The following is a 26398-nucleotide window of genomic DNA, read 5'->3' on the forward strand; positions in this document are numbered from 1 at the left end:
ATTCTGCACTATGAAATCTTAGTAATGTTTATTTTGAGCTGGAGTCCATGGAATCTCGTGCCATCTTTTCCAGCACAGCCCAGTGCTGTTCATGCTGAAGAGTAACTCTAATTGTCCTGTGGGGTTTTACAGCCTGGTGAGTGCGGTGTCCTCAGCTTTGTCGTTGGCTCATGGAGAGGATTTTTATTATTGGACTGTTTTTACTGTGGTGGTAGAGGGAAATTTATAGACTGTGCTGAACATCTGAAAGGCTTACATAACGTTTTCTTGTAGGCTATACGGAGGCCTTCTAGGGGACAATCTGAGAAGTGGAGCATCCACAAGAAGTGGGGTTTATATTTTGTAATGGTGAAGTCTTAAAGCGGACGGGAACTCAGAACTTCCTCTCTGCTCTAAAAGATACACAGCAGCATAATGGCCTTCAAACAATAACATTTCTTTGTCTATACAGATTTCCTGAATGTCCAACTGAGTCTCTGCCTCTAATACATTTGGCCACAGACTCTGAACAAGTATGCAGATCAGATATTTCTGGCCAAGTCTGAGTGGATTAGCTGCATGCTTGTTTCAGATGTGCGATTTAGACACTACTGCAGCCAAAGAGGTCAGCAGGATGCCAGGCAACAGTTATTAAAGTGAACCCGAGGTGAGAGGGATATGGAGGCTGCCATATGTATTTCCTTTTAAACAATTCTAGTTACCTGGTAGTCCTGCTGATCTATTTGGCTGCAGTAGTAACTGAATTGCACCAGAAACAAGCATGCAGCTAATGTTGTCAGTTCTGACAGTATTGTCAGAAACCCCCCGACCTGCTGCATGCGTATTCAGGGTCTATGGCTAAAAGTATTAGAGGGAGAGGAGAGGATCAGCAGGGCTGCCAGGCAACTGGTATTGCTTAAAAGGAATATGGCAGCCTCCATATTATTCTCACCTCGGGTTTGATTTAAAATTATGGCAGCCACCATATGCCTCTCAATTCATTTTCCCTTCAAACATTCCAAGCACTGCATTAGAAACTCACCCTCCTGGTCCAGATTACCAGCTCTGAAACCTCTGCCACTCAGTGCAAATCCTGCCACCTGAGGGTTTAATGAACTATAAATGATCTGTGGCTCCTCCCCCACTCAGTGACTGGCTGGCTGGTTATTCCTTGTCACACAACTTCTAGCACTTCTTGATTGTGTAAACATCAGCGGATGCAGGAGTGGATTATCATGAGGATGAAAGACACTGGCTGAGCTTTCTAGCTACAGATGTTTAGTGAAGGAGGGAGAGAGGGATATGGAGGCTGCCATATTCATTTCCTTTTAAGCAATGCCAGTTGACTGGCTGTCCTTCTGATTCTCTGCTAATACTTTTAGCTCTAGACCCTGAACAAGCATGCAGCAGATCAGGCGTTTGACATTATTGTCAGATCTGACAACATTGGCTGTATGCTTGTTTCTGGTGTTATTCAGACACTACTGCAGCCAAATAGACCAGCAGGGCTGCCAGGCAACTTGTATTGTTTAAAAGGAAACAAATATGACAGCCTCCATATTCTTCTCACTACAGTTGTCCTTTAAGTTTACTTCAACATTCGTTCACCATTGCGGTAATTGTTGACGGATGAGGAGACATATACTACAGCACCAAGGCGGAGGTGCCAATTATTACACTTTATTTAGTGTGGTAGAAAAAACACCAGATGATGGTCTGTTGGGTTTCTGGGAAATATTTAGTCACGGCAGCCCAGTTCTGGAAAAATCAAAATCACTTCCATATTGTGGCTCTAATTTTATAGCAATACAAAATGATGCAGCCAACATGGACCACAAAACATTTTCCAAAACCCCATCCAGCTCCCAGTCTAATAGCATCCTGTTATTGGTCAGAGAGATCCCTCAGATTCCAGTCAGCTACACTGATCCAGGTCATGTCTTCATATTACAACAGGAGCTGGCGAGGACTCCACTGTACTTCTGTGATCCGGGACACGGAGTACAAGAACAGCTATGACAGGAATGCTGGAAAGGAGCTGCGCGTGGCTTCATGGAGTACTCAGGAGAACAAAAACACACTTCAATTAATTCATTGTTATTTATGTGTGATCCCTTTTCTGGATACTTTAAGAATTTGGAGACTGGGAAAGCTCACATACTTCTATTCAAAACAGACTTAAGCGATAAAAGCAGGATATGGGAAACATAACCCATGCTAATGTGTCTAGAAGCTCTCATACAGTAATGAAATAAGCTAGCTTTAAACACATAAAATCCCCATTACTAAATCTCTGCAGTATTCCGACAACAGCCAGGTCCACCAGCACGACATTACATTTCAAGGTGCACTCAGAAGACATCACAAGACAGGTTATCCCTCAGCATAATTCAAAGCCTGTATTCTGTTAACTTAACAGTGACTTCTAGTGGTGGAAGTGAGACAGTGCAAGAATATTTGTGATGGGTACAGGTGATCGTTCCACTCTGGAGTATACAGCTTAAAGCTGTCCTATGGACAGATACTCCCATCTCTGCTGAGGATCTCCTTTAGCGTTATCCTTTGTGTCTTAGTATAGACAAAGGTGAGGGTTGCATATACCTGCCGCTTAACAGTTTGCTGGATTACTTATGTTGTTTAGCCTAAGTAAATCAACCCAAATGCTTCGTACAGTCACATTTAAAGCACCATGTAGGTTCGAAACATGTCAGTCGGAGTACCTCTCTTTTATGTGCATGGGAAACGTCCTGAATAAACGTATGGATTGTTGAGACATTGTGCGGATCTCCTTCACCTATCATCGAGTCCGGGCTGGGCAGCCCTAGTTCCAGCACTGTCTCCGTTTTGTGAGTCGAGCGGTATATCTTTTCTTGGTTCTCCACATTTAAAGCAGTAGGATCAGATATAAAGGTAGCAGAGCATAGCCCACTGACAGCAGATTTTCTATAGCCATGTCACACATAAAAGGAGGCCTTTAGCTAAATCAGTTCAGAGTGGGTGGGGACTGCGTTTGTTCCGTCAGCCACTGTTTAAAGCTACATTTATGCTGTGTGGATGAATTAGCTCAATACGCAGGATTAGGGTGTGGCTGGATGTATTCTAAAACTGCACAACAGCCTCTCACTGTATGAGGATCTTTTGTGCTGTATTTTGCCGCATCAAGGGGCAGGAAGGTAGTTTGTCACATTTTTGCGCTTTGGTTAGTACATCTAAAATTGCTCTTGATTGATTTAGCCTTTTATCTCCTGGATTCTACACAAATTTCACATTTATGTTGGGTGAAGCCAGAGAAAGACAATTGGTTAGAAAACATAAAAGCTGTTAGTATTTTGTTACCTGAATGGAGCAGTGAATCCATCAGGTCCTCCTAGTTCTGACAGAGGCACTGGGTCCCACTTAAAGTGGAGACCCCAATTAAATCCCCCCCTCACAACAGGGGAGGAGCTGTACATTAGTGTGTCGGCGCTGATGATGTCAATGACTGGACACACCACCGTCTTAGAATTTTCTTTGATGGGTGCCAGTAACGGCTGCAGCCACATTTCATTCACCTCACAGTGACTGTCCAGGAAAACCAGCACATCACCTGGAAAATAAAACCATCTGCTCAATATTTCCAAAGTAGATATAGTGATAAAAAAAAATAAAAAAAAAAATATCACAGTAATATTCTAATTCAAAATTTAAAAAGTGGAGACCCTAAAGAGAATCTGAAGCCTCAAAAATTATCGGTTTTTAATAGCCAGTCCTCTTCAGCATTAATGCCATAGCTGAAACGCTGCATCCCCGCTGCAGAACAAGGCCTTAATCACCCCGAAATCCCCGGAGCAAAATTCAGGGCTCCTTCCGGGTAGAGGCATAGCTTTGCACAGTAGCTCTGCCTCTACTCACGTCAATCTCCGAAGATCTCCACCTCCTCCCGCCCCTCTAAGTCTTCTTTCACTGAGAGAGGCGGGGTAAGGCGGAGTTTCGTGGAGATTGATGCAACCGGAGGCCAAGCTACAGCGCAAAGCTCTGCCTCCTGTAGGCAGCAAAATCCATGACCTGGAAAGTTGTGGATTTGTGGATTTTTGCCACGGGATTTTGCGTTTCAACTATGGCATTTATGCTAAAAGGGACTAGCTATTAAGAAAAAAAATAAAACATTTTTTAAGGTAATCTTTAAAGTGATGTTGGACTATAGTTTTAAAAAGTAATATGTGGGGGCGATATATCCTTTTGAATGCTATGCATTTAGGTTCACTTGGAATGGGTAATGGTCTCATGGTTGACTTCTCTTTAACTTTTCTTTTCTCTATCTTCCTCTCTTTTCTGATCTACGGGGATAGGTGGGGAGTGTCTAAGTTGACACCCTCTCCTAACTTATGAATATCATTAAAGAGAACCTGTACTGAGTAAAAATATTTAAAATAAACACATGAGGTAACTTCAAATGAACATTACATAGTTACCTTGCCATCCGTTCCTCTCAGAAGCTCACCATTTTCTTCTGACAATAATCCCTTCCAGTTCTGACAATATTTTGTCAGATCTGAAATATATCAGTTGCTGTCAGTAAAATATCAGTTGCTGTCAGTTATAGCTGAGAGGAAAACTGATGTACCAGGTAATGTCTATGTTTCCCTATGGCTCAAGTGGGCGATGTTACAGTGTAACTGTGTGCTGACCAGAAAGCTGTTATGGGTAATGGCCATTTTTAAAATGGAGGACGGAAAATTCCCTTGATCACAGTGAACAAACAGGACGCGGGGCAGGAGAAAGACACTGAGGAGTAGACTACATGGAAGGTAAGTATGACTGGTGTATGCTTATTTTGACTTTTAATGTTCAGTTCAGGTTTTCTTTAAGCCTCACGAGGCTCAAATTTAATCGTTTTTTTCGTACCATTACTACAATAATATATGCAGAAGCGGAGCTAGGTGCTACGCTGTGAATATTATATATTAGTTCGCAGATACTGCCTACTACTAGATAGTCATCTAAGTATATAAGAGTCTCAGTATGTTATGTTTTTATTGCACTGTACCCTCTTATACAAATGTATATTGGATACAATGTTGTTATGAGCCTTTATTAACTAAAAAAAATTGAAAAAAAAAAAAAAAAAAGTAATGTGTCAGTACTACACAAATCTTGTAAGTTATTAAAAAAAATAACACATTCAGTTTGTAGCTAGCTATACCTACCTAAAATCACCTGTAAGTACAAAAAACATCCCCCCCCCCCCTATTGTGAACGGTTCTTAGATTGTGACTTACGTTTTTCCTGCCAGTAAGACTTCAGTAACTCTCATATTAATGCATGAGAAAGTATCTGCACAAAGCAGGAAGCATTATAACTCTGAAGAAGGAGACACCTACACCAATTAAACCTACAAATCTGGTAGCAATTGTGCTTGAGATGCCTCTATAGAAACAAAGCAAGTCATAAGATTTAGTGTTTGCAAATTTCCTTGAACTGTACATATCTGAAGTTTTGGGGTTTTTTATTTTGAAACAGGTGTGGCCTATCACTTCAAAGCACAACTGAAGTGAGAAGAATACAGAGGCCGACATTTATTTCCTTTTGTTATACAAATTTCCTAGCTGTCCTGCCGGTTTTATGCCTCCAATACTTTTAGCCAGAAACCCTGAACAAAAATGCAGATCAGAGGTTTCTGACTAAAGTGTGACTGGAGTAGTTAGTGGCTTATTAGTTTCAGGTGTTTGATTCAGATACTACTGCAGCCAAAGATCAGCAGGACTGCCAGGCAACTGGTATTGTTTGGAAGAAAATAAATCTGACATCCTCAATATCTCTCTCACTTCTGGTGTACTTTAAAGTATACCTGTCACCAGTGCTGCTAGAGAGAAAAGGAGGTTTAAACATTTCAGTGAATGCAGCTCTTCAGTTCATAACTATCAAAAGGTCAGCAATGAGGCAAATGAACAATGAAAAATATCAGACACAGGAAATATCTCCCTGTCAACAGCAACCAATCAGAATTTCCTGTTAGGACAGCTCAAATCTGAGAAAGGCGGGGGTGGGTGGGTTACGGGGGAAGGGGGGAGTTGGGACAAAAAGCATCTGACTCAGACTCCGTATATGAAACCACCAACTCCAGGTACCCAAAATTGCTCCTACTCCTCGACTGCTTATCCGCCGATTTCACTCCTTATGCAGGCACCAGCCAGTATGCAGCCAGTTAGGTGTGAAGTCCTGATAATGCTCATCTCTGTACTTTCACTCACCAGTAATAAACAACTATTGAATAGAATACCAGGGAAAACAAATGGCATTTCCAAAAACCCAGCAGCAGCAATATCATCCTGGTACAGTTGTGGGGGATACACACAACACTTGAGTCTAGAGCAGGTATGTCAAACCGGACCTACGAGGGCAGAGGTCCTCACACATTTTTGACAGTTCAAATAAATCGATGGGTCTGAATCAGGAAAGGTGTGGTTCATCAGGTAGAACACATTCCTCTCTTTCTCAGTCCATCCGAAACACTGGCATGGAGTTCGACACGTGGAGGAAAGGAAATTCCTCTATGGACACTCACACTTTATACAACATCACCATTTGTCTGTTCCTCTAACTTTCACCTTCTTCAAAGACCTGGTGCAGGCCAGACCATCCTGCTGAAGGAAGCGTTACTGGGCAGAGTGATGTACAGCCTCGTTTCCCTCATATTAGATGGCAGGTTACTTAGAAATGAAAAGCTTTTATTGACTGGCACTTAAAGGTTTAAGGCAGTACACAGATTGGCCTACTGACATTTAAAATTACTACATAATCTGGGACCTGGATACATGAAAAAAATGTTGCAGCTGCGTAGCAATCCCTGCAATTTCAGATCTGCAGGTTGTAATAATCTAGTCATACCCAGAGTCTACCTGGAAACATTTGGTCACAGAGCCATCTGTCATGCCGCTCCCACATTATGGAACTCCTTACCTCAGCAGATCAGGACAGCTCCATCTCTGGACGTGTTTAAAGAGAACATGAGGTTTTGTTTGTTACATCAATATTAGGACACAGAGGCACATTCTACATACAATCACCAGCCTCTGTGTCCTTACAGTGTGCCCCCAGGCTCCCCCCCATACTTTGCTGTCTCCATTATAAAAACCGCCAAGCTAGCGACACGCAGATTGTCGCTAGTCTGCGGTTTACCTTCTGGCTGCCACTCACCACCGCTCCTGCACCTCCCTGCCTGTGTCCCTTCCCTGGCCGCCTCTGTAAGCCAATTGGAGGAAGCTTCCGGTGGTGTGGAGGGAAGGGACACAGGCGGGGAGCCGTGCTATACAGGAGGCGGGGGAGCGGCGGTGAGTGGCAGCCAGAAGGTAAACAGCAGACTAGCGACAATCTGTGTGTCGTTAGCCTGGCGGTTTTTATAATGGGGGACAGCAGTGTACGGGGGGAACCTGGGGGCACACTAAGGACACAGAGGCTGGGCATTGTATGTAGAGTGTGCCTCTGTGTCCTAATATTGATTGCAGTAACCCACCTCGGGTGCTCTTTAAATTCAGACTGAAAACCCACCTGTTCAGTTTGACATTTGCAGAAATATAATTTTTTGATGTGTTAATAATTCATCCTACTACCAACTACTGAATCAGAGAGCCTAAGTGCTTTGAGTCCTAAGGGAGAAAAGCGCTATAGAAATGTTATCGTTATCCACACTGTACCTGTAGCATGGGAAGCTCCTACCATCCTTCCACGGATCAGGCCTTCCCTCTGCTCGTTTCTCACCAATTTCACTTTCTTCAGAAGGTTCTCCTGAATATAGTCATCAAGCTGCATCTTCAGATCATCTGGGGGAATGGAGACAATACTGAATGCATGTAATTTCATGAGCTGCGTCCATTGCTACTATTTTCTAGATGTATGATTGTTTTGGTGCCAGGTCATCCCTCTACCGAAACCTGGGAGGGGCCTCTGCCCAGCCCAGAAATGTACTTTCATAGTAGCTTTTGGAGAGGGATGTAGGGCCCATTCACACTTGATCGCAAAACGCTAGCGATTTTGCTAGCGTTTTGCTCTGGCTTTTTTTGGCGATTAACGGCAAAAAAAAAAAAAAACACCATTCACACCTGCCGATTTTTTAGTGATTGCGTTTTGCGCTTCTATAGCAGTAAAATGCGATCGCCGGGAAATCGCTTGAAAATGGTGCAGGCTACGTGTTTGTGTTTAGCTTTTTTGGGTGATTTGCGGCGATTAGCGCAAATTGCCCAAATGAGAACAGGCCCATAGACTTTTATTACCCTAGCGCTTTGCAAAGCGCTAGTGTTTAAGCGTTTTGCCGAAATCGCTGGCAAAACGCTCAAGTGTGAATGGGCCCTTAGAGTTAGGCATCACCAGGGGAGGTTTCTGTGTGAGAGTTGGGTTAAGTTTAGCAACAGTAAAATATCGGTCAATATTACCAATATTTTACTATCAAAATGCAGTAGTAGAATATCGCTAAGTTTAGCGATATTTTACCAGCTGCAATCCCCTGCGCCCATGTATGCCACTGACAGACCTGAAGCATTTTGTGGTTGTGTGGCCTGTATCTGTCCTTTGTGCTCCTAGATGTCCTTATATGTGCCTAGAAATCAGATGTAGCACTCACCAAGCTCACTGTTATCATCCACCAGGATTATTTCTTGCAGAAGATTAGCTGGCGTGCGATCTAACACACTGTGGACTGTTCTCAGAAGAGCAGAGAAAGCTTCATTGTAGAAACAGATGACAATACTGGCAAGGGGCAGCTCTGTGGGGTAGGTCTTCTTCACACACCTGACAACGTACAAGAAAATACACCTATTAACCACAATAGTAAAAACACCAATAAAGTGAGGTTAATCACATTGGTTATCTTGCTACACTGACACTTGTTAAAGGATACCCGAAGTGACGTGTGACATGAGATAGACATTGATAAGTACAGTGCCAAGCACACTAATAACTAGGATGTGTTCCTTTTTTCTTTCGCACGCGAACGTAATCCTTTACGTAATTCTTCATGCAAAACTTTGTGCACGGCAGATCGCGTGATAACTGCTGTGCTATCAGTTATCATGCTTTTGTGAATTAAGCCCTTAATGTGAAAGCCCCACAAGAACATCATTGCATCATGTGGTGATACTGTTTTTTGCACCGCAAGGGACTAAGTTTGAAAGGGTCCTTAATGAACTAGGACATACTCAACCAACATCAGTCTCCCATTTTATGTAGAATAAAGAGTGAGTGAGTTATTTAACAGAAACAATCACACGCACAAACATATACATACACACACCCCCACATATAATAATATGAAGAGGATGACTAGTTAAATATACCATATGGAGGTTTATGCAACAATCATCAGTATACACAGCTGGCCTGGGAGGACATATAGTTTATTCGGAGGCAACCATAAAATCTGTGGAATGTTTTGTGCTGCCATGTGATGCTCAGCTGTTACTCTGCTCACCACATCAGCTCTGTGATCCAAGTGCCTCTGTACAGACTCATAAGATATGAATGGGAGGATCTCTACAGAGCACCTGACAGCAGTTCACCAGAATCCTGTCTCACTCCTCCCCTACTGATGTAACTATGCAAGTACAGAGACACTAGCAGACAGCTCTGCAGTGCAGTACAGACTAACCAGCAAGCTCATGGTGAACCAGAACTCATTGGAGTGTGTGAGGGGCTACAATGGTCCTAAAAGCCCCCTTACTAAAATACTAAGGAAAACAAGAGCTTGCTTTCTTAAAACAGAAAGAATTTGTGATAATTCAGGTTGGAGTGAGCTTGAGATGTCTCCCAGTGCATCACTGCTGAATATATGCAAATTAACCATTGTTACCCTTAGAAGCTAAACACACCTCCAGAACTGCTGGAATGCAATGATGTGTCAGCTTGTTAATTTGTACAGAGCCATAATCCAACATGAATACAGACTGTTTCGGATTGTTTGATCCTCATCAGTGCATGGAATGGATTAATTTGGCTCTATGGAGTAGGGCTTGTAACACCGAGAGGTACAGACTAACCAGCAAGCTCATGGTGAACCAGAACTCATTGGAGTGTGTAAGGGACTACAATGGTCCTAAAAGCCCCTTTACTAAAATACTAAGGAAAACAAGAGTTTGCTTTCTTAAAACAGAAAGAAAGTGCAGGATGCACATACTTGGGATCTCTTGTGTCTAGGATGTCTCTGTGGTAGCCCAGTCTATTGCTGATCAGCATATTGAAGGCATGTTTCTGGTAGCCAATGTCCCGTACATCTTGGTCCTGTTCATTGAAGATCATTCCTAAAACAGGAAACAAAAATAAAAATAAAGTATCAATGTACGATAACTAAAGAATGTATTTATACATATTATAATCTCTTCTGTGACAAAAGGGTTCAGCAGCAAAAAGGGTTGATTAAGAGCCATAGTAATAAAGTGGGAACTCTAGTTAACCACTTGAGGATCGCAGTGTTAAACCCACCTAAAGTTCAGGCCATTTTATAACAAATAGGCCACTGCAGCTTTAAGGCCTCGCTGCAGGGCCGTCCAACTCAGCACACAAGTGATTTCACACCCCCCCCCCCTTTTCTCCCCACCATCAAAGCTCTCTGTTGGTGGGGTCTGATTGCCCCCGAGATGTTTATTTTACAAATATTTATGTTATTTTTTAATAAATGTTATTATGTATTTTTATTGTGTCCAACGGCTGTCCCCAGTACAGCGCTGCCTTAAATCGCAGCGCAGTACAGGTTAATTGGACGGCGGTTTCCTCGTCTAACAGTCTCCTAGCAGAGCTCCGTCATCAGAACGGGGATTCGCACGCATAATTCCTGCAAACTCTGCCCCAAGGATCTTACGCCAATCAGCGTTAGGAGGTCCTGGGGCTGCCGCCGTGTCCACGCCAGTTGGCGTAGAGTGGTTTTGACGTAGTTAAGCCAGGTACACACCTTCAATTTTTGATCTGCCAATTTTACCACTTCCATGCAGTTTAAGGGCCAACAGGTTTTGAATAGATTGTGTAGGCAAACTTTCTTACCACATGGAAGTAGTAAAATTGTTCAGTGAGTGGCCAATCAAAATTGGATGCGTGCACCAGGCAGCTAGAGAGGGAGGTATGTCACTGGCCAGCAAGCAGAACTTAGACAACACTGAGCAAACTAACATACTACATTTTAAGGATACCCAAAGTGACACGCTACATGATGAGAGATGTATGTATGTATGTACGTACGTATGCTTCTTTGCTTCTGTCTTTACAAAGGAAATAGCACTGTTGCAAATTACAGAGGCAGAAGAGTCTCAATCTTCTAACTGTAACATTAAATACTTAACGCAGGAAGAAGTGAAGGCAAGACTAAATAAATTCAAAATAGACAAGGCACCTGGCCCGGATGGCATGCATCCTCGGGTCCTAAGGGAATTAAGTTTAGTTATAAACCCCTTTATCTTATCTTTTGTGACGCTCTTTCAACTGGCAGAGTTCCCGTGGATTGGCATACAGCCCACGCTTTCCCATTATTTAAGAAGGGCAAAAAAAATCAGATCCAGGAAATTATAGACCTGTAAGCTTAACATCACAGAAGTTGTATGCAAACTATTTGAGGGGTTACTAAGAGATACTATACATGACTTCATAGTAGAAAATAATCTTATTTCACAGCATCAACATGGGTTTACTAAAGACAGGTCCTTTTTGACTAACATGCTCAGCTTTTATGAGGTAGTGAACGCTAATTTGGATATTGGGAATGCTGTAGATGTGATATACTTGGACTTTGCAAAGGCCTTTGACACTGTTCCCCACAAAAGTCTGGTGCAAAAGTTGAGGATGCAAGGACTGGGGAAGAGTCTGTGTGCATGGATAGGGAACTGGCTAATGGACAGAAAACAAAGAGTTGTGGTCAATGGATTGTACTCAAAATGGGAGACTGTTAGCAGTGGGGTCCCACAGGGGTCTGTACTGGGTCCAGTGCCCTTTATTTATTAATGACCTAGTAGATGCAGTAGTGAGCAATGTTGCCATTTTTGCAGATGATACAAAATTGTGGAGAATCTCTCAGGAAGATAGTGTCATATTGCAACAGGATCTGGATAGGATGGCTATATGGGCACATAAATGGCAGATGAAATTCAATGTTGAAAAATGTAAAGTCATGCATTTTTTGTCGTACCAATGGTATAGCACCATACAAAATAAATGGGATACAGTTGGGGACATCAAACTTGGAGAAGGACTTAGGAGTACTCATTGACAACAAGTTAAATAATCGTACTCAATGCCAAGCCGCTGCAGCTAAAGCTAACAAAATTTTGGGATGCATTAAAAGGGAAATAAAAACTCGAGATGCTAGCATAATATTGCCCCTGTTTAACTCTCTAGTAAGGCCACATCTGGAATATGGAATTCAGTTCTGGGCACATTACAAAAAAGATATTGCAGTTTTAGAGTAGGTGCAGAGACAAGCAACAAAATTGATACGTGGGATGGAGGGTCTCACTTACCAAGAAAGGTTAGATAAACTGGGTTTATTTAGTCTAGAGAAAAGATGCCTTAGAGGGGATCTAATTAACATGTATAAATAAATCAGAGGGCAATATAATAGCTTGGCGGATGAGCTTTTTGTCCCTAGGCCTTCTTAAAGGACTAGAGGACATGATCTGCGCATGGAGGAAAAGCGTTTTAGCCATTTAGGAAAGGGTTCTTTACAGTAAGAGTGATTACGATGTGGAATGCATTGCCACAGGAAGTCATTATGGCAAACTCTATACCTGCATTTAAAAGGGGCATAGATGCTTTCCTTGCGTTGAAAGACATCCATGGCTACAATTACTAGGTAATGCCCAATGATGCTGATCCATGGATTTTATCTGATTGCCATCTGGAGTCGGGAAGGAATTTTTCCTTTTGGGGCTAATTGGACCGTGCCTTGTGGGGGTTTTTTCGCCTTCCTCTGGATCAACAGGGATATGTGAGGGAGCAGGCTGGTGTTGTACTTTGTACTGGTTGAACTCGATGGACGTATGCCTTTTTTCAACCAAAATAACTATGTAACTATGTATGTATGTATGTATGTATGTATGTATGTATGTATGTATGTATGTATGTATGTATGTAGCCAAGCACGCTAATAACAATGCTGTGTTCCTTTTTTCTTTCTCTGCCTCAAAGGTTTAAAAAAAGAAAATCAGGTATGTGACAGTTCCTGTCTGAGTCAGACTACAGTATAGCCCACAGTGATAAGCTATTACAGTCAAAAAACACTTTCCTAGCAGAAATTGAATTCTCAGAGCCAGGAAAGATAACAAGGGTCAATGGTTCATACATTTTAGCTCTGGCATACTTCAATGAATGTGTCATTGAGCAGAAACAATGAAACAGTCAAACCTTAAAAAAAGTAAATTTAAATGTAAAATACAAATGTGGGATATCTAAAAGTCATTTTTTATCCTTTCTTGCTTTAATTTTCACCTCGGGTGTCCTTTAAGGATATAAACTATTAATGAAGGTGGCCATAAACAGATTGATTTTAATTTAAAATTTAAAGTGGTTTTCTCTTACTGCACCTGCGCAGGACGGCCGCTCTTGCCAACGTGAACACGTACGAGGATGCCCGTGGACAGCAGAATTGAAACTGAGCCACGGCGGGGGAACGGAGGAATGTTGAGGACCAGCGCAGGTACAGGACAACTGTGGGGGACTGACAGAAGCCCCCGGTAAGTGACACTATACTTTAAAGACTATGCAATCGCTTAGAAATGAGTTTTACAAATGAATCCTACCAGAAAAAGCAGTGCAGCTCTAGATTATTTTGTATTGCCCAGAGTAGAAAATGATGGATTTGGAGCAAACTCTAATCAAATTTTTCTAGCCTAACCGATCAAACAGAAACAGGAAAACTAGGCACCCGCGGCTAATGGACTACCTGGAGGCCGCCATAGGCGCAATGCAAATATCGGCTATTGGGTGCCGAAAGCAGAACTTTGCGCGCCCGATAAATATCGCTTTGAAAATTACAAAGTTATAGTTTTTAAAATGTTTCATCTTTGGTATTTACTTATTTGGTATTTTTATTTGAAAATCATTTTGAAATGTAGTTTTGAAAATTGCAAGGTGGTGGGGAGGTTCGGGGGTTGGGGAATTGAGCATCAGAAAATGGGTCTTGGGGTTAGACGCCAGGAAGGGGGAAGGGGGGGGTTGCAGCCAGAAGCGAGATTACTGCAGCAATCGCCAAAGGCTATTTGTAACGCTATGGTGCGATCGCACCGCACCTATAACGCTGGTTTCTGGTGTGAGAATGGCGTGAATGTTTTGACCGATGAGTGTTATTGGTCTTAGTATGTTGAACAGGTCAGTGGAACTTTACAGAGCATACCATTCCAACCACAAGGGAATACACACTGAGCAAAGCAAGCCCAGGAAAGGGGAAACACGCAGCATTTAGCAGCCTGCTCTGGACTCATCACACAGGAAATGACTTGCACAGATTTTCCACTTCTGGGCACGTTTCCCTCTTTACTCAGAAATGCAGTTTACAGCTACTTGTGACATGCCTCATATACTTATAATGGAAGGTCTTCTGGAACTCTAGACGTGTGCTTTAAAGAGAACCTTGAGTAAAGGGAACCTTGAGTTATGCAATGGTAATTATGTACAGTATGCAGCTCAGGCACCTCCAGGGGTCCTCATAGCCGTCTATCATAACACCTCTGGAGCCAGGAAAGCTGGACGCTTCGTGTTCCTCGTCACACCGGCAGACGCGTTGTAGCGTTTTGTTGCTGTCCATGTCCTGGTGATTGATCGCTGCGGCATTCTCCATTTCCTCTGAATATAGTGACTCAGTTGCTAAGTCGCTAGCAACTCTCTGCTGGATCCACAACAGATTTATCTTCTGCTGAGGACACAGCAGCAGATGTACAATACAGAAATTATGAAACCTGCCATTGCTCCCCTCTTAAATAATAAAAGAAAAGTCATTTGAATGTTTCTCAAGCTGATTTTTTTTGGATGCAGTAGTTTTAAATGTCCCATCTGGAACAATTATGCGGCTGATGTAGCCACAGCGAAGCCAAAAACAAAATGCGCATTTCCAGCTTCCTAACAGCCGAGCACCAAAGCCATCATCAGGGCACTGTAGTACCATATGCAATGACAGCAAGAGCGGACAATTATCCAACCCCCCCCCTCCGTGCTAAGGGGGCAATTACCCCAGGGCCCATGAGCACTCCAGGGCCAACCCCCCCCCCATAAGTCTTCCCCAGACTTATGCCCCCTGCACTTAATGGTCGCCTATACCAGCGCACTGCTGCCTGTCTTCAGCCAAGCTGGCTGCCCCTTCTCCATGACCAGTCACCCTGGGAGGGATGAATATGCTGGGGTAGGGGGCAGGATCCCCAGCGGCCAATTTTGCCCTAGGGCCCTATTGTGGCTTGAACTGCCCCTGTCTGGCACAGCTGCCGACTGCCTGAAGCCAATCCAGATACAAACCTTTTAATGCAACAGAAGATCTTCCTTCAATCACAGGATTGCCCTGATCAGCACATGCCCACAATGGAGACAGTTTGGGTTGGACTAAACCTTCATCAGAATTAAAGCATGTAGTGCAGTACACAGAATTTACAGACATGTAGGCAGAAGGTCAGATGTGCAGCGCCTGTAACACTGTACTGTGTGTTTCCCTCTGCAGAGCACAGCATAGGCTATTCATAATAACCAAGGCTGCTGGGAAAGGCACTGTAGACGGCCAGTAAACCTATACAACCACACAGTATTTTTAGAAGACAGTAAAGCAAATATGCATGGTCAGAGCTTTCTGTGGTACCAAAATCACTTTGCTACACAAAATGAAGACAACCATTTAATGTTATGCAGAAACACGTGGCATTACATAGGTGACACTTGAGTAATGCTGGGCATACACTGACCGTTTTTGCGCCGGTATCGAGCCAGCACGTCACCGCTCGTCCATCAGGCTCGATTGATAAGCCTCCCTGCTATCCGTGTATGCCCAGCATAAAACCTCAAACACACAGGCAGGGAAAAAAAAAATCTTTTGCTGTGTGCGTAGCTTAAAGTGAACCCAATGTGACATGATCAGAAACCTGTGTATGTACAGTACAAAACATTAATAACCAGGCTTTTTTACTTGCTTTATTTTGGTGCCTGAAAGAGTTAATTTTTTTAGGCATGGAAGTGACAGTTTCTGTCTGGTCGGTACCTTGTCAGGAATATAGTAGACATCACTGATAAGCAAATTACAGCCATAGAAGTTTTCCTGGCAGAATACAACTTCTGAGAGGGGGGAAAAAAGTGAATAGTTCAAGTATTTTAACTTTGGAACCCTTATCAGGCTGCCACTGAGCAGAGACTAAACAAAACATCCAATCTACTTTGGAAATGTTTAAATCTAAAATAAAAATCATGGGATATCTAAAAGTCATTTTTAGGAGTAGGAGGATAAATACAATGGTTTATCTCAGTTTATTTTCAAGGATCAGGCATGAAGAAAAAAAAAAAAAAAGAAGCAAAAAAAAAAAAAAATTAAAAAAAAAAAAAAGAGGAAAGGATTGTATGACTAGCAATAAAAATGTATTCAGATTAGTGTAAGTAAAAAAATGGTTATAAAGACAGATCAGTATAAAGTCAATTGGCTTCAATTCACTAAGATCATGCTGGAGATAATAAGGCAAGAGAAAACTTACCTCCACATAAGAGAGAGTTATCTTATCTCTTCATTCCTTAAGTTACCTCCTCTGTAGTTATTTTCACATGCAGTTAATAAACAGCCTGTCTTTAACTCTGGAGTTATTTTTAAGGATTGAAGAGTTAACTTTAGGTTTGCCTGAGGTAAAATGTTTCCTGAATACTACATGCCTCGTCACCATGGTAACAACTCTAGAAGAGTTATTAAAGACAGGAGATGAGCTTAGTGAATTGAGGCCAATGGCTCTTATGCAATTCCATTTTTCTACAAGTTTTTTTTTTTTCACACCTGGGCCAAATGCAATTAGTTTTTTCTCCTGTGTTTTCTCCTAGGTGATAAATTTTTCTTCCGCTCTTTACAATAACTTTTCAATGCTTTCCAATAAAAAAAAAAAAAAAAATGTAGACAGAAAAGTACTTTCAAAACAGAAAAGTACTTTCAAAAAGTATTTTCTTGCTTGCTGGTAATTTAAAAGGCATTTTATTGACAAGTTTAAAAATATCACTTAGGAGAAAACTCAGGAGAAAAAGTTAATTGCATATGGGCCCTTGTCACTAAAGTGCCTCATTAACCCCCAGCAAGCAAGAAAATGCAAACTTAATTTAATAGTACTTTTTCTACTATTTTTTTTTTTTTAATTGCGAAATGCTGAAAAATCATTTTAAAGAACTAACTATAGAGAGTCAAGTGCGCTCCTTCAAAAGCCACACCTCCTATATAGCAGAACACAGTTTGGTTGCAGTATAAAAAATTGTAAATATCAATGCAGTTTAGCAGCTGGATCACTCGACCTCTGAGGGAGTGAACCCCTTAAGGTGCGTACACACATGCGACTATAGTCGTTTGAAACGATCGTTCCCCGATCCTTTCAAAACGACGATCGTTTGAAAAAAAAAAAAAAGCAGCCAACGACCATTAAGTCTAACGACGGACGAGCTAGATCGTTCAAAACGAATGATCTAGCTTGGCGGATTTTTCCCAACGACGATCGTTTGCAAAAGTAGTACATCGTTGGAAACGATCGTTCGTACTAGGCTTGACATGCGCATTTCACTATTTCTACATGGAACTTTTCATTTTTATGCGCAGGCACAATAGTTACTTTTACGTGATGTAACGTTCGTTCTAACGATCTGATCGTTACACACCTTTTAAAACCAACTTTACTTAGGTCGTTCTTTCATCAATTAAAAGTTTGTTCGTCGTTGACAACGATCGTTGTCGCATGTGTGTACGTAGCTTCAGATTTAACACACAGAAGAAATGGTCAATAGCGCTCAACAGTCACTTCAAAATCAGTCTCTCATGAGCAATATTACACTCGTTTGACACTAATGGGCTGTCAGCGCTGGTTGAGAAACATGATGCAGATTAGGAAAGAGGTAGCCATGCAGGTGTGCAGGATTATGGGTAATGTAGTTCCCAGCCAATGCAATAGCTAGGTTAGTATTTTAAGGGGTAATAAATACAGAGAAATGGATTGGACTGAGGTAGTAGTAAATATATCATAGGTACCATTTAAGAATCAATGCTAACATTGTGGGCATAGCTGAAGCAGCCACATCACATGACTCATTAGCATATAAGGTGTCTCCTTAATGCAAAGGCCATGCCCCTGCCCTGATAAATCATAATGTGACAAAACTAGTTGGGCGGAGCCTGGACAGCAGATGGAGATGCCAGCATACATGTGTATTTTTATATGCGCATGGATTTTACTGGAAAATGTGAGTGCATTCTGATTTTACATCTATTTTAACAAAGCGGTATTACATTATCAGGCAGCTTGTTTGAGTTGAGTTTTTAAAACCCTGTGTTTAATGGTAAAAAGGAGCTATATTTATACTTCTTGGTGGTGCCGACCCCTCTGTGTTTTATCTGTAACAGGGCCATATGGCGAGGGATATCACCATACATTCAAATCACATACGTGACCCAAACATTATCATGGATGCTTTGGCTGCCTGCTGCCCTCCAGTGGGAACCCACTCAGGGACCAGACAGTGGGTCAGATGCAGCCGCACTCCAGACAGAGAGCTGCAGTACAGTGTATAGCACAATGAGACACAGAGGTCTCAGGTGAGTATCAGACCTTGCCCCCAATCCAACTCTTCCTTCACTTTCATTAAGACCATTCCAAGATCACTGTTAAAGCAGGAACAAGATCCTCAATCTGCCACACAGATGATGGATATGTAATGAAGCAGAAGTACAGCTACAGAAAAACAATTTATTCTGTGCCAAAAAGGACCTATCTCCAGAGTGAATGTTTGGAATTGCAGCAGTAGTAGGTATGAATCATGTTATTTATATTTTGCCAAATAATCTGTGGCAAACGTTACGTGACTAGGCCCTCTGCCAGCACAACTTTATTATTTAAACATGATGAAATCGGAGGCAGCCATGCCTGGAGAAGCACTTTTCATATTTCCCAATTACTGACCTGGACACTCTGCAAAAGACCATTCAGATTCTGCCCGTTTGTACAGTTTTTGCACTTAGCGACTAACCTGACTTACAAGCAAGACATACACCACAGCAGGGCTAGTGCTTCCATCGCATAGCACATGAGGCCTTCTCCTTGCTGCCAGTCTTTCCTCACTGTCAGGATGGTGGAATCTGCTTGTACCTCAGGGGTCTGAGCTTCCATAGATCAATGTGGCCTATGTACACACTGCCTATTAGGGCCGGTTTCCACTACACGCAGATTCTGGATGTAGAAAACTGACTCAAATGAATGCCTTTGGGAAATCTGCACCAGAAAAACCACGTTTATGGAAAAAGGCCCATAGGCATTCATTGGAGTCTGTTTTTCTGCATCCAGAATCCACGTGTAGTCGAAACAGGCCCATAGTCTACGGAAGCTAGGAATGCAGCAAGTACAAGCAATTACTGCCAGCAATACCAAATTGATGTAGAATTGTGCATTTGCATGCAGCCTGAAAAATGGTCAAGGAGTCAATATGGGATTCACTTGGTCAGTTTCAAAGCTGCTTACAAATGAAGTTCACTTTTGGATAGTGAAGAAAAAGGCTAGAAAACTTGGGGGAGGGAGACCATTATTGTTGTCACTGGAGAGATTTTACTCACTTTCTGCCCCCGAAGAAAACCCAATAGTCCCTGGGAGAAGAAAGCAAGCTCAAACAATAACAGATTCTACCTTTTCCTCACCATAGGAGTAATTAAAAAAAAAAGTGGTTTGTCAGGAGAAATGTCCCCACAGGAAATAAAATTCTCATAGGTGAGGAAGCAGGCAACACTCCAAAAGATGCACAACTCCTAGGCAAACAATCCAAAAGGTAAAATAAATATTTGTCCAGGAGCTGGGATTTAACTATAAGAATTCAAAGTTAATTGCAGCTATGAAGTAAGTGTTAGTGTCCCACAGCCAGGCAGACAAATTTTAAAGAGGAACGTCACTAAATTAAACTTGCTTACATAATATTTATAAAATGAGCCTTCCTTGCCCTCGTTCTGTCCCCACCATTCTAGGTATTCAACCAACTGCTTGAATACACCTTCGGGGACCCTCAGCAGGTTTTGTAAGCCCTCGTGTCCCCAAGTGCTTCTGAAGATTGGCGACTCTGCATTGCGCATGCGTCTTTGGAAGCACTTGGGAACATAAGTGCTTCTGAAGGCTCCTTGAGGTGGCGAATTCGAACAGGAACCACGACACCAAGGGAGGGACAAGAAGACTCTATAGGATCCAGATACTTCCCTCTCCACAGGCAAGTATCTGCAGAATGTTTGCCGCTTATGTGCTCTGAAGTGAGCAGAGACACATGGGCCCATATGCAATTCACTTTTTCACCTGAGTTTTCTCCTAGGTGATATTTTTAAACTTGTCAAATTGCCTTTTAAGCCACCAGAAAGCAAGAAAATACTCAAAATAATTTTGATAGTACTATTTCACCAACTTTTTGGTACTTTTTAGTTGAAAAGTGCTGAAAAGTTATTTTAAATCAGAGAAGAAAAATTACCTCCTGGGAGAAAAATCAGGTGAAAAAGTGAATTGCATATGGCCCCTGGTCTCATAGAGTGCTCTGCAGCAGAAGGCTGCATAACATAGCCTAGGCAAAACACCACTGGGAGGGCAAGTTTACCTACCATTATACAGCAATTTATAGGAAGCATTTCTGCTGCTGAAACCGGGATCATTAATGTAAAGTTGGGTATGCTGAATAACGTATTGCATTTTTTTTATATGTTTTTGCGGTGCCTCTTTAACCACCCTGGTGGTATTGACGAGCTCAGCTCGTCCAGGAAAAACTTGCTGAAAGCGGTATTGACGAGCTGAGCTCGTCAATACTGCCAGGGAGATTTATTGTTTCTCTGCCCCGCCGGCTGCACTTTTCCCTCATCAGAGGGATTCCCCAGGATGGCTGGATGCCTGTCAGCACGCTGTGGGTAGCGATCTGTGCTACCCACAGCGTGCAGAACTAGCATCCAGCCACCCTGGGGAATCCCTGTGCAGCCATCGGAGCAGAGAATGTGCTCAGCAGCATGCGGGATTCCCCTTCTGTGCTGCGGGTGGCTGGTGCGGGGATCCCCTCTGTGGGGGGGGGGGGGGAGGGTGTCCCCTGCTGTGCTGCGGGTGGCTGGTGCGGGGATCCCCTCTGTGCGGGGGGAGGGTGTCCCCTTCTGTGCTGGCTGGTAGTGGCCGGTACCGGCGGGGATCCTCTCTGTGGGGAGGGGGGGGGGGGGAGGGGGCATCCCCGTAATGTGCGTGCGGGTGACCCTGTAGTGTGTGTGTGGGGGGGCGGGTATCCCCCCTATGGGGCGAGTCTTGGCCGGTCGGGGACACCCCCTTCTGTGCGGGGGGGGGGGGGGGGAGGTGGGTGTCCCCTTCTATGAGAGCTGTGGGTGGCCTTTCCCTCCTCCCTCTCTGTCCCCCGTGCCCTCCTCACCCCCGATCCTGTGTCCCCCCCCGTCCCGTGTCTCCCCCCTGTCAGTCAAAAGCCCTGCTTTACTCACCTGAGGGCTTTCTCCTGCGCTGGCCGAGATGCACACCCTCCATCTCCATCGCCGAAGTCCCGGTCTCTGTAATTACAGTACGCGGCTTGGTGACGTCACCAAGCCGCGTACAGTAATTACAGAGAACACGAGACTTCGCGATGGAGGAGGAAGTGCGCCGCTTCCGCCGCAGGAGCAAGCCCTCAGGTGAGTAGATCAGGGCTTCTGACGGGGGAGACACGGGATTGGGGGGGGGGGGGGGGGGCACGGGGGATCGGAAGGGATGGGGGGAAGAGGAGGGAGAGGCCACCCACAGCCCTCATAGATGGGGACACCCACCTCCCCCCACAACAGAAGGGGGTGTCCCCGACAGACCATGACTAGCCCCCATAGAAGGGGATATCCCCCACACACACAGAAGGGCCACCCAGCCACCTGCACGCACAGTATGGGGATCCCCCCCACAGAGGGGATCCCCACCGGCCACTACCAGCCAGCACAGAAGGGGAGCCCCCCCACAGAAGGGACACCCGGCCAGAGTCAGGGGGCATCGGGGGCAATGGGGGGGGGGCAGAGGCACCCGCAAACCTGGCTCCCTATACATATGACTCCCTACACCTGGCTGCACATCTGTCTCCTATACACCTGGCTGCACATCTGTCTCCTATACACCTGGCTGCACATCTGTCTCCTATACACCTGGCTGCACATCTGTCTCCTATACACCTGGCTGCACATCTGTCTCCTATACACCTGGCTGCACATCTGTCTCCTATACACCTGGCAAACATCTGTCTCCTATACACCTGGCAAACATCTGTCTCCTATACACCTGGCTGCACATCTGTCTCCTATACACCTGGCAAACATCTTGCTCCCTATATACCTGGCAAAACATCTGGCTAAACTATTCCTGGCTAATACATCTGGCTAACTACACGTGGCTGCACATCTGGCTAACTATACATCTGGCTAACTATACCTGGCTATACATCTGGCTAACTATACCTGGCTATACATCTGGCTAAACTATTCCTGGCTAATACATCTGGCTAACTACACCTGGCTGCACATCTGGCTAACTATACATCTGGCTAACTATACCTGGCTATACATCTGGCTAACTATACCTGGCTATACATCTGGCTAAACTATTCCTGGCTAATACATCTGGCTAACTACACCTGGCTGCACATCTGGCTAACTATACATCTGGCTAACTATACCTGGCTATACATCTGGCTAACTATACCTGGCTATACATCTGGCTAAACTATTCCTGGCTAATACATCTGGCTAACTACACCTGGCTGCACATCTGGCTAACTATACATCTGGCTAACTATACCTGGCTATACATCTGGCTAACTATACCTGGCTATACATCTGGCTAAACTATTCCTGGCTAATACATCTGGCTAACTACACCTGGCTGCACATCTGGCTAACTATACATCTGGCTAACTATACCTGGCTATACATCTGGCTAACTATACCTGGCTATACATCTGGCTAAACTATTCCTGGCTAATACATCTGGCTAACTACACCTGGCTGCACATCTGGCTAACTATACCTGGCTATACATCTGGCTAACTATACCTGGCTATACATCTGGCTAACTATACCTGGCTATACATCTGGGTCTTATACTCACCATTGGCATGCTGATCCCTCGTCGCGTACCTCTGATAGCTTCCCCGGTGCCTTCTTCCATGTCCCTTGGCGGATTTTGCTTCTCCCTTGGAGATCACATGTCCCCCGTCGATCGGCGTTGATGGAACCAGTGTCACACAGCATCATCAAAATCTCGCAGCAAACACTTTTTTTTTTTAATTTAATTCAATACAATAACCTGTATTGAATTCAATACAAAAAAAAAAAGATTGCAAAAAAAAAAAATTGGTTGAAAATTATGGGAAATTAATTGAACCACTTTTTGCACGGAAATCCTGGGGAAATAGAACGCCAGGGTGGCTACACACCTGTGATGTGCAAAGCTTTACATGGTACAAGTAAGCCCTGCACATGACTAAATGTGTCACCATTACGATTTTTATTTCTTTTTTTGGCACAAACCCATCTACAAAAAGTAGGTTATTTAAAATTACAGTGTATTCTGGCTTATAAGACTACTTTTTAACCCTTGAAAATCTTCTGAAAAGCTGGGGGTCGTCTTATCCGCCGGGTGATACACGATGCTGATACGTGATGCACATACGGGACATGCTGATGTTTACGTGATGCATATATGCGACATGCTGATGACTAATTACCAGGTGATGGAGATTCTGCAGTTACCGCATATGCTGGAGGGGAGCTCACCGTTCACGCTGCAAGGTCTGGGATGCCCAGGGTATGGAAGAAAGATCACGCTGTGCCCATAGAACACGCTTCTTCCACCCGTCTGGCCCACCCTATCCTGTTACTGCTTCTCAGATCTCACTGCTGAGGACTGTAGTGAAGAGGTGCTGGCACACATGTGAGAGGCGGAGAAGGAGGTAACTAGGATACAAGGGCGGGCTGGACGGGTGAAAGAGGTGCACAGAGCAATCTATTCTTCCATACCGGTAGAGCTGACAAATCCGCTTATGGAGAGGGAGAGAGTTGACTAATCCAATCACCTGTATACTGTTATATACCACATACAGCACAGCACCAATATCTGTTCATACATAGCACCAGTATATGATTTTTTTTTTATATGGTGTGCATTGGAAGAGGGGTAGTCTTATACAGCGAGTATATCCCAAACTCTATATTTTACCTGGAAAAGTTGGGGGGGGTCGTCTTATACGCCGGAATATACGGTATTAATACGGACAATGCTGATCTTGAGTACTGGTAGATCTTAAAATGTTTAAGGCCCCATTCACACTCCTCAAAGCAGATCACAAATCGCACTGCAATTGGGATTTTGAGTTGCAGTGTTCCACAATTTTTCGCAATTGCATTTAGCGATTCTCATTCCAGTAAGTGAGAATCATAATGCAATCACCAAGAAAATGCTACATGTAGAACATATGTGATTGGCTCCTACCTGTTCACGCACCTCCATCACCGTACACCCATTCTATGAATCTTGGTTAACTCAACTTGCCAAATCCCCATGCTCCCATCCAGTGACTGACTAAGCATTATCTTGTACTCATACTGTGTTGCGTGATCTGTTTTTTCTTGTATTCCTGTATTGTCTTATTGCTGTATGACACCCCTAAATATTGTCTGTAACCTTAACTAATGTCCAGCACTGCATAATAGGTTGGTGCTGTATAAATAAAATAAAATTGTTGCCTGGCTGTCCTGCTGATCATCTGGTACCTCCAATATACTTTAAAGAGAAACCGCAACCAAGAATTGAACTTCATCCCAATCAGTAGCTGATACCCCCTTTCCCATGAGAAATCTATTCCTTTTCACAAAACGGATCACCAGGGGGCTCTGTATGGCTGATATTGTGGTGAAACCCCTCCCACAGGAAAAATGTGAGGACCATGGTCCTGGCAGTTTCCTGTCTGTGAAGCTCATTGCATTGTGGGAAATAGCCGATTACCAGGGATGTGGAGTCGGTCCAAAAATCCACCGACTCCGATTCCTCAGTTTAGGATTCCACCGACTCAGACTCCTCTAATTTGCATATTACAATTTTGTTGATTAAAAGTATGTAACATGAAATTCGTCTCTTAACTGCCAACGCTTAGGAATTTTACAAGATAACTGAAGTGAGAAGGATATGTAGACTACTATATTTATTCCCTTTAGACTAAAACTAGTCCTTGGTAAGAGTACTTGTAAAAGGTACAAACCGGAACAAAGAACATCTATCAGGACCTAGGCAATGTAAGTGTGGGTACATGTAAGAATGATGTGCAGGTACTCTGCAGGGGAATGAGGAGATTGTAAACAGACAACACCTCTGTATTCAATGTGCACAGCATTCTCAGTGGATTCCCTGCAGCTATGTGGGGAGTGCATATGTAGAGTATAGTACTACTGTGTAACAAAGTAAACCTGAGACAGATGAAATTAAAGTTTTATACATGCCTGGGGCTTCCTCCAGCCGCCTTCAGGATAATCAGTCCCTCGTTGTCCTCCTCCACCACCTGGATATTCTGCTATGAGTCCAGGTACTTGAGCCAGTCGGGCGTAGTGCACATGCACACACTCCGTCGCCAGGAGCATACTACACCTGTGCAGCACTATTGCGCAGGTGCAGAATGTTCCTGGCTGTGGGAGCGGCATGCGGCCGGACAGCGCTGACTGGCTGATTTACCAGGACTAGCAGAAGATCCAGGTGGTGGAGGACAGCGAGGGACGGATTAGCCCGAAGGGGGCTGGAGGAAGCCCCAGGTATGTATAAAACTTTACTTTTCATCAGTCTCAGGTACCCTTTAATTTGTAGTCACCAAACCAAATTTTAACAACATATCAAATTATTTGATTTCATGAGCAAAGGGAGTGCATACATTTGCATAAATCAGCATCAGTGCAGAATTATTTCCATCTCATTGACCATCTCTATTAGTGACACAGCTATACATCAGGCTTTATTCTTACAGCATAGATGTTATTTAGTATATATAAGAGATTCCTGTGTACACATCATATATACAGTCACAATCAGATATGTATATCTGACCTTAAAAATACGGGGACTGCTTTATTGAAGCAGCATAAGTAACTAATTTTGATTGGTTTATTTCATTTTTGTGGACTAAGCACAGCTATTACTGTATATATACATTATTTTTAATGACTATTATCTGAGAAATAGAACATTTTATCATATTTTCTATT

General features: G+C 43.4%; 1 protein-coding gene across 3 annotated transcripts in view; it reads right to left on the reverse strand.

The window, feature by feature from the left end:
• Positions 1-26398, reverse strand: part of GALNT11 (polypeptide N-acetylgalactosaminyltransferase 11) — a 77663-nt gene that overhangs the window by 37704 nt on the left and 13561 nt on the right. For all 3 annotated transcript variants that reach the window (XM_068235909.1, XM_068235910.1, XM_068235908.1), the window contains exons 3-6: positions 10124-10247; positions 8576-8742; positions 7653-7778; positions 3316-3565 (exon numbers count right to left, since the gene is read on the reverse strand). In XM_068235909.1, the coding sequence (XP_068092010.1) occupies positions 3316-3565; positions 7653-7778; positions 8576-8742; positions 10124-10247 (667 nt within the window). The remainder of the gene's footprint in view (positions 1-3315; positions 3566-7652; positions 7779-8575; positions 8743-10123; positions 10248-26398) is intronic.

Source organism: Hyperolius riggenbachi, chromosome 5, assembly GCF_040937935.1.
Source record: "Hyperolius riggenbachi isolate aHypRig1 chromosome 5, aHypRig1.pri, whole genome shotgun sequence".
NCBI classification, from domain to species: domain Eukaryota; kingdom Metazoa; phylum Chordata; class Amphibia; order Anura; family Hyperoliidae; genus Hyperolius; species Hyperolius riggenbachi.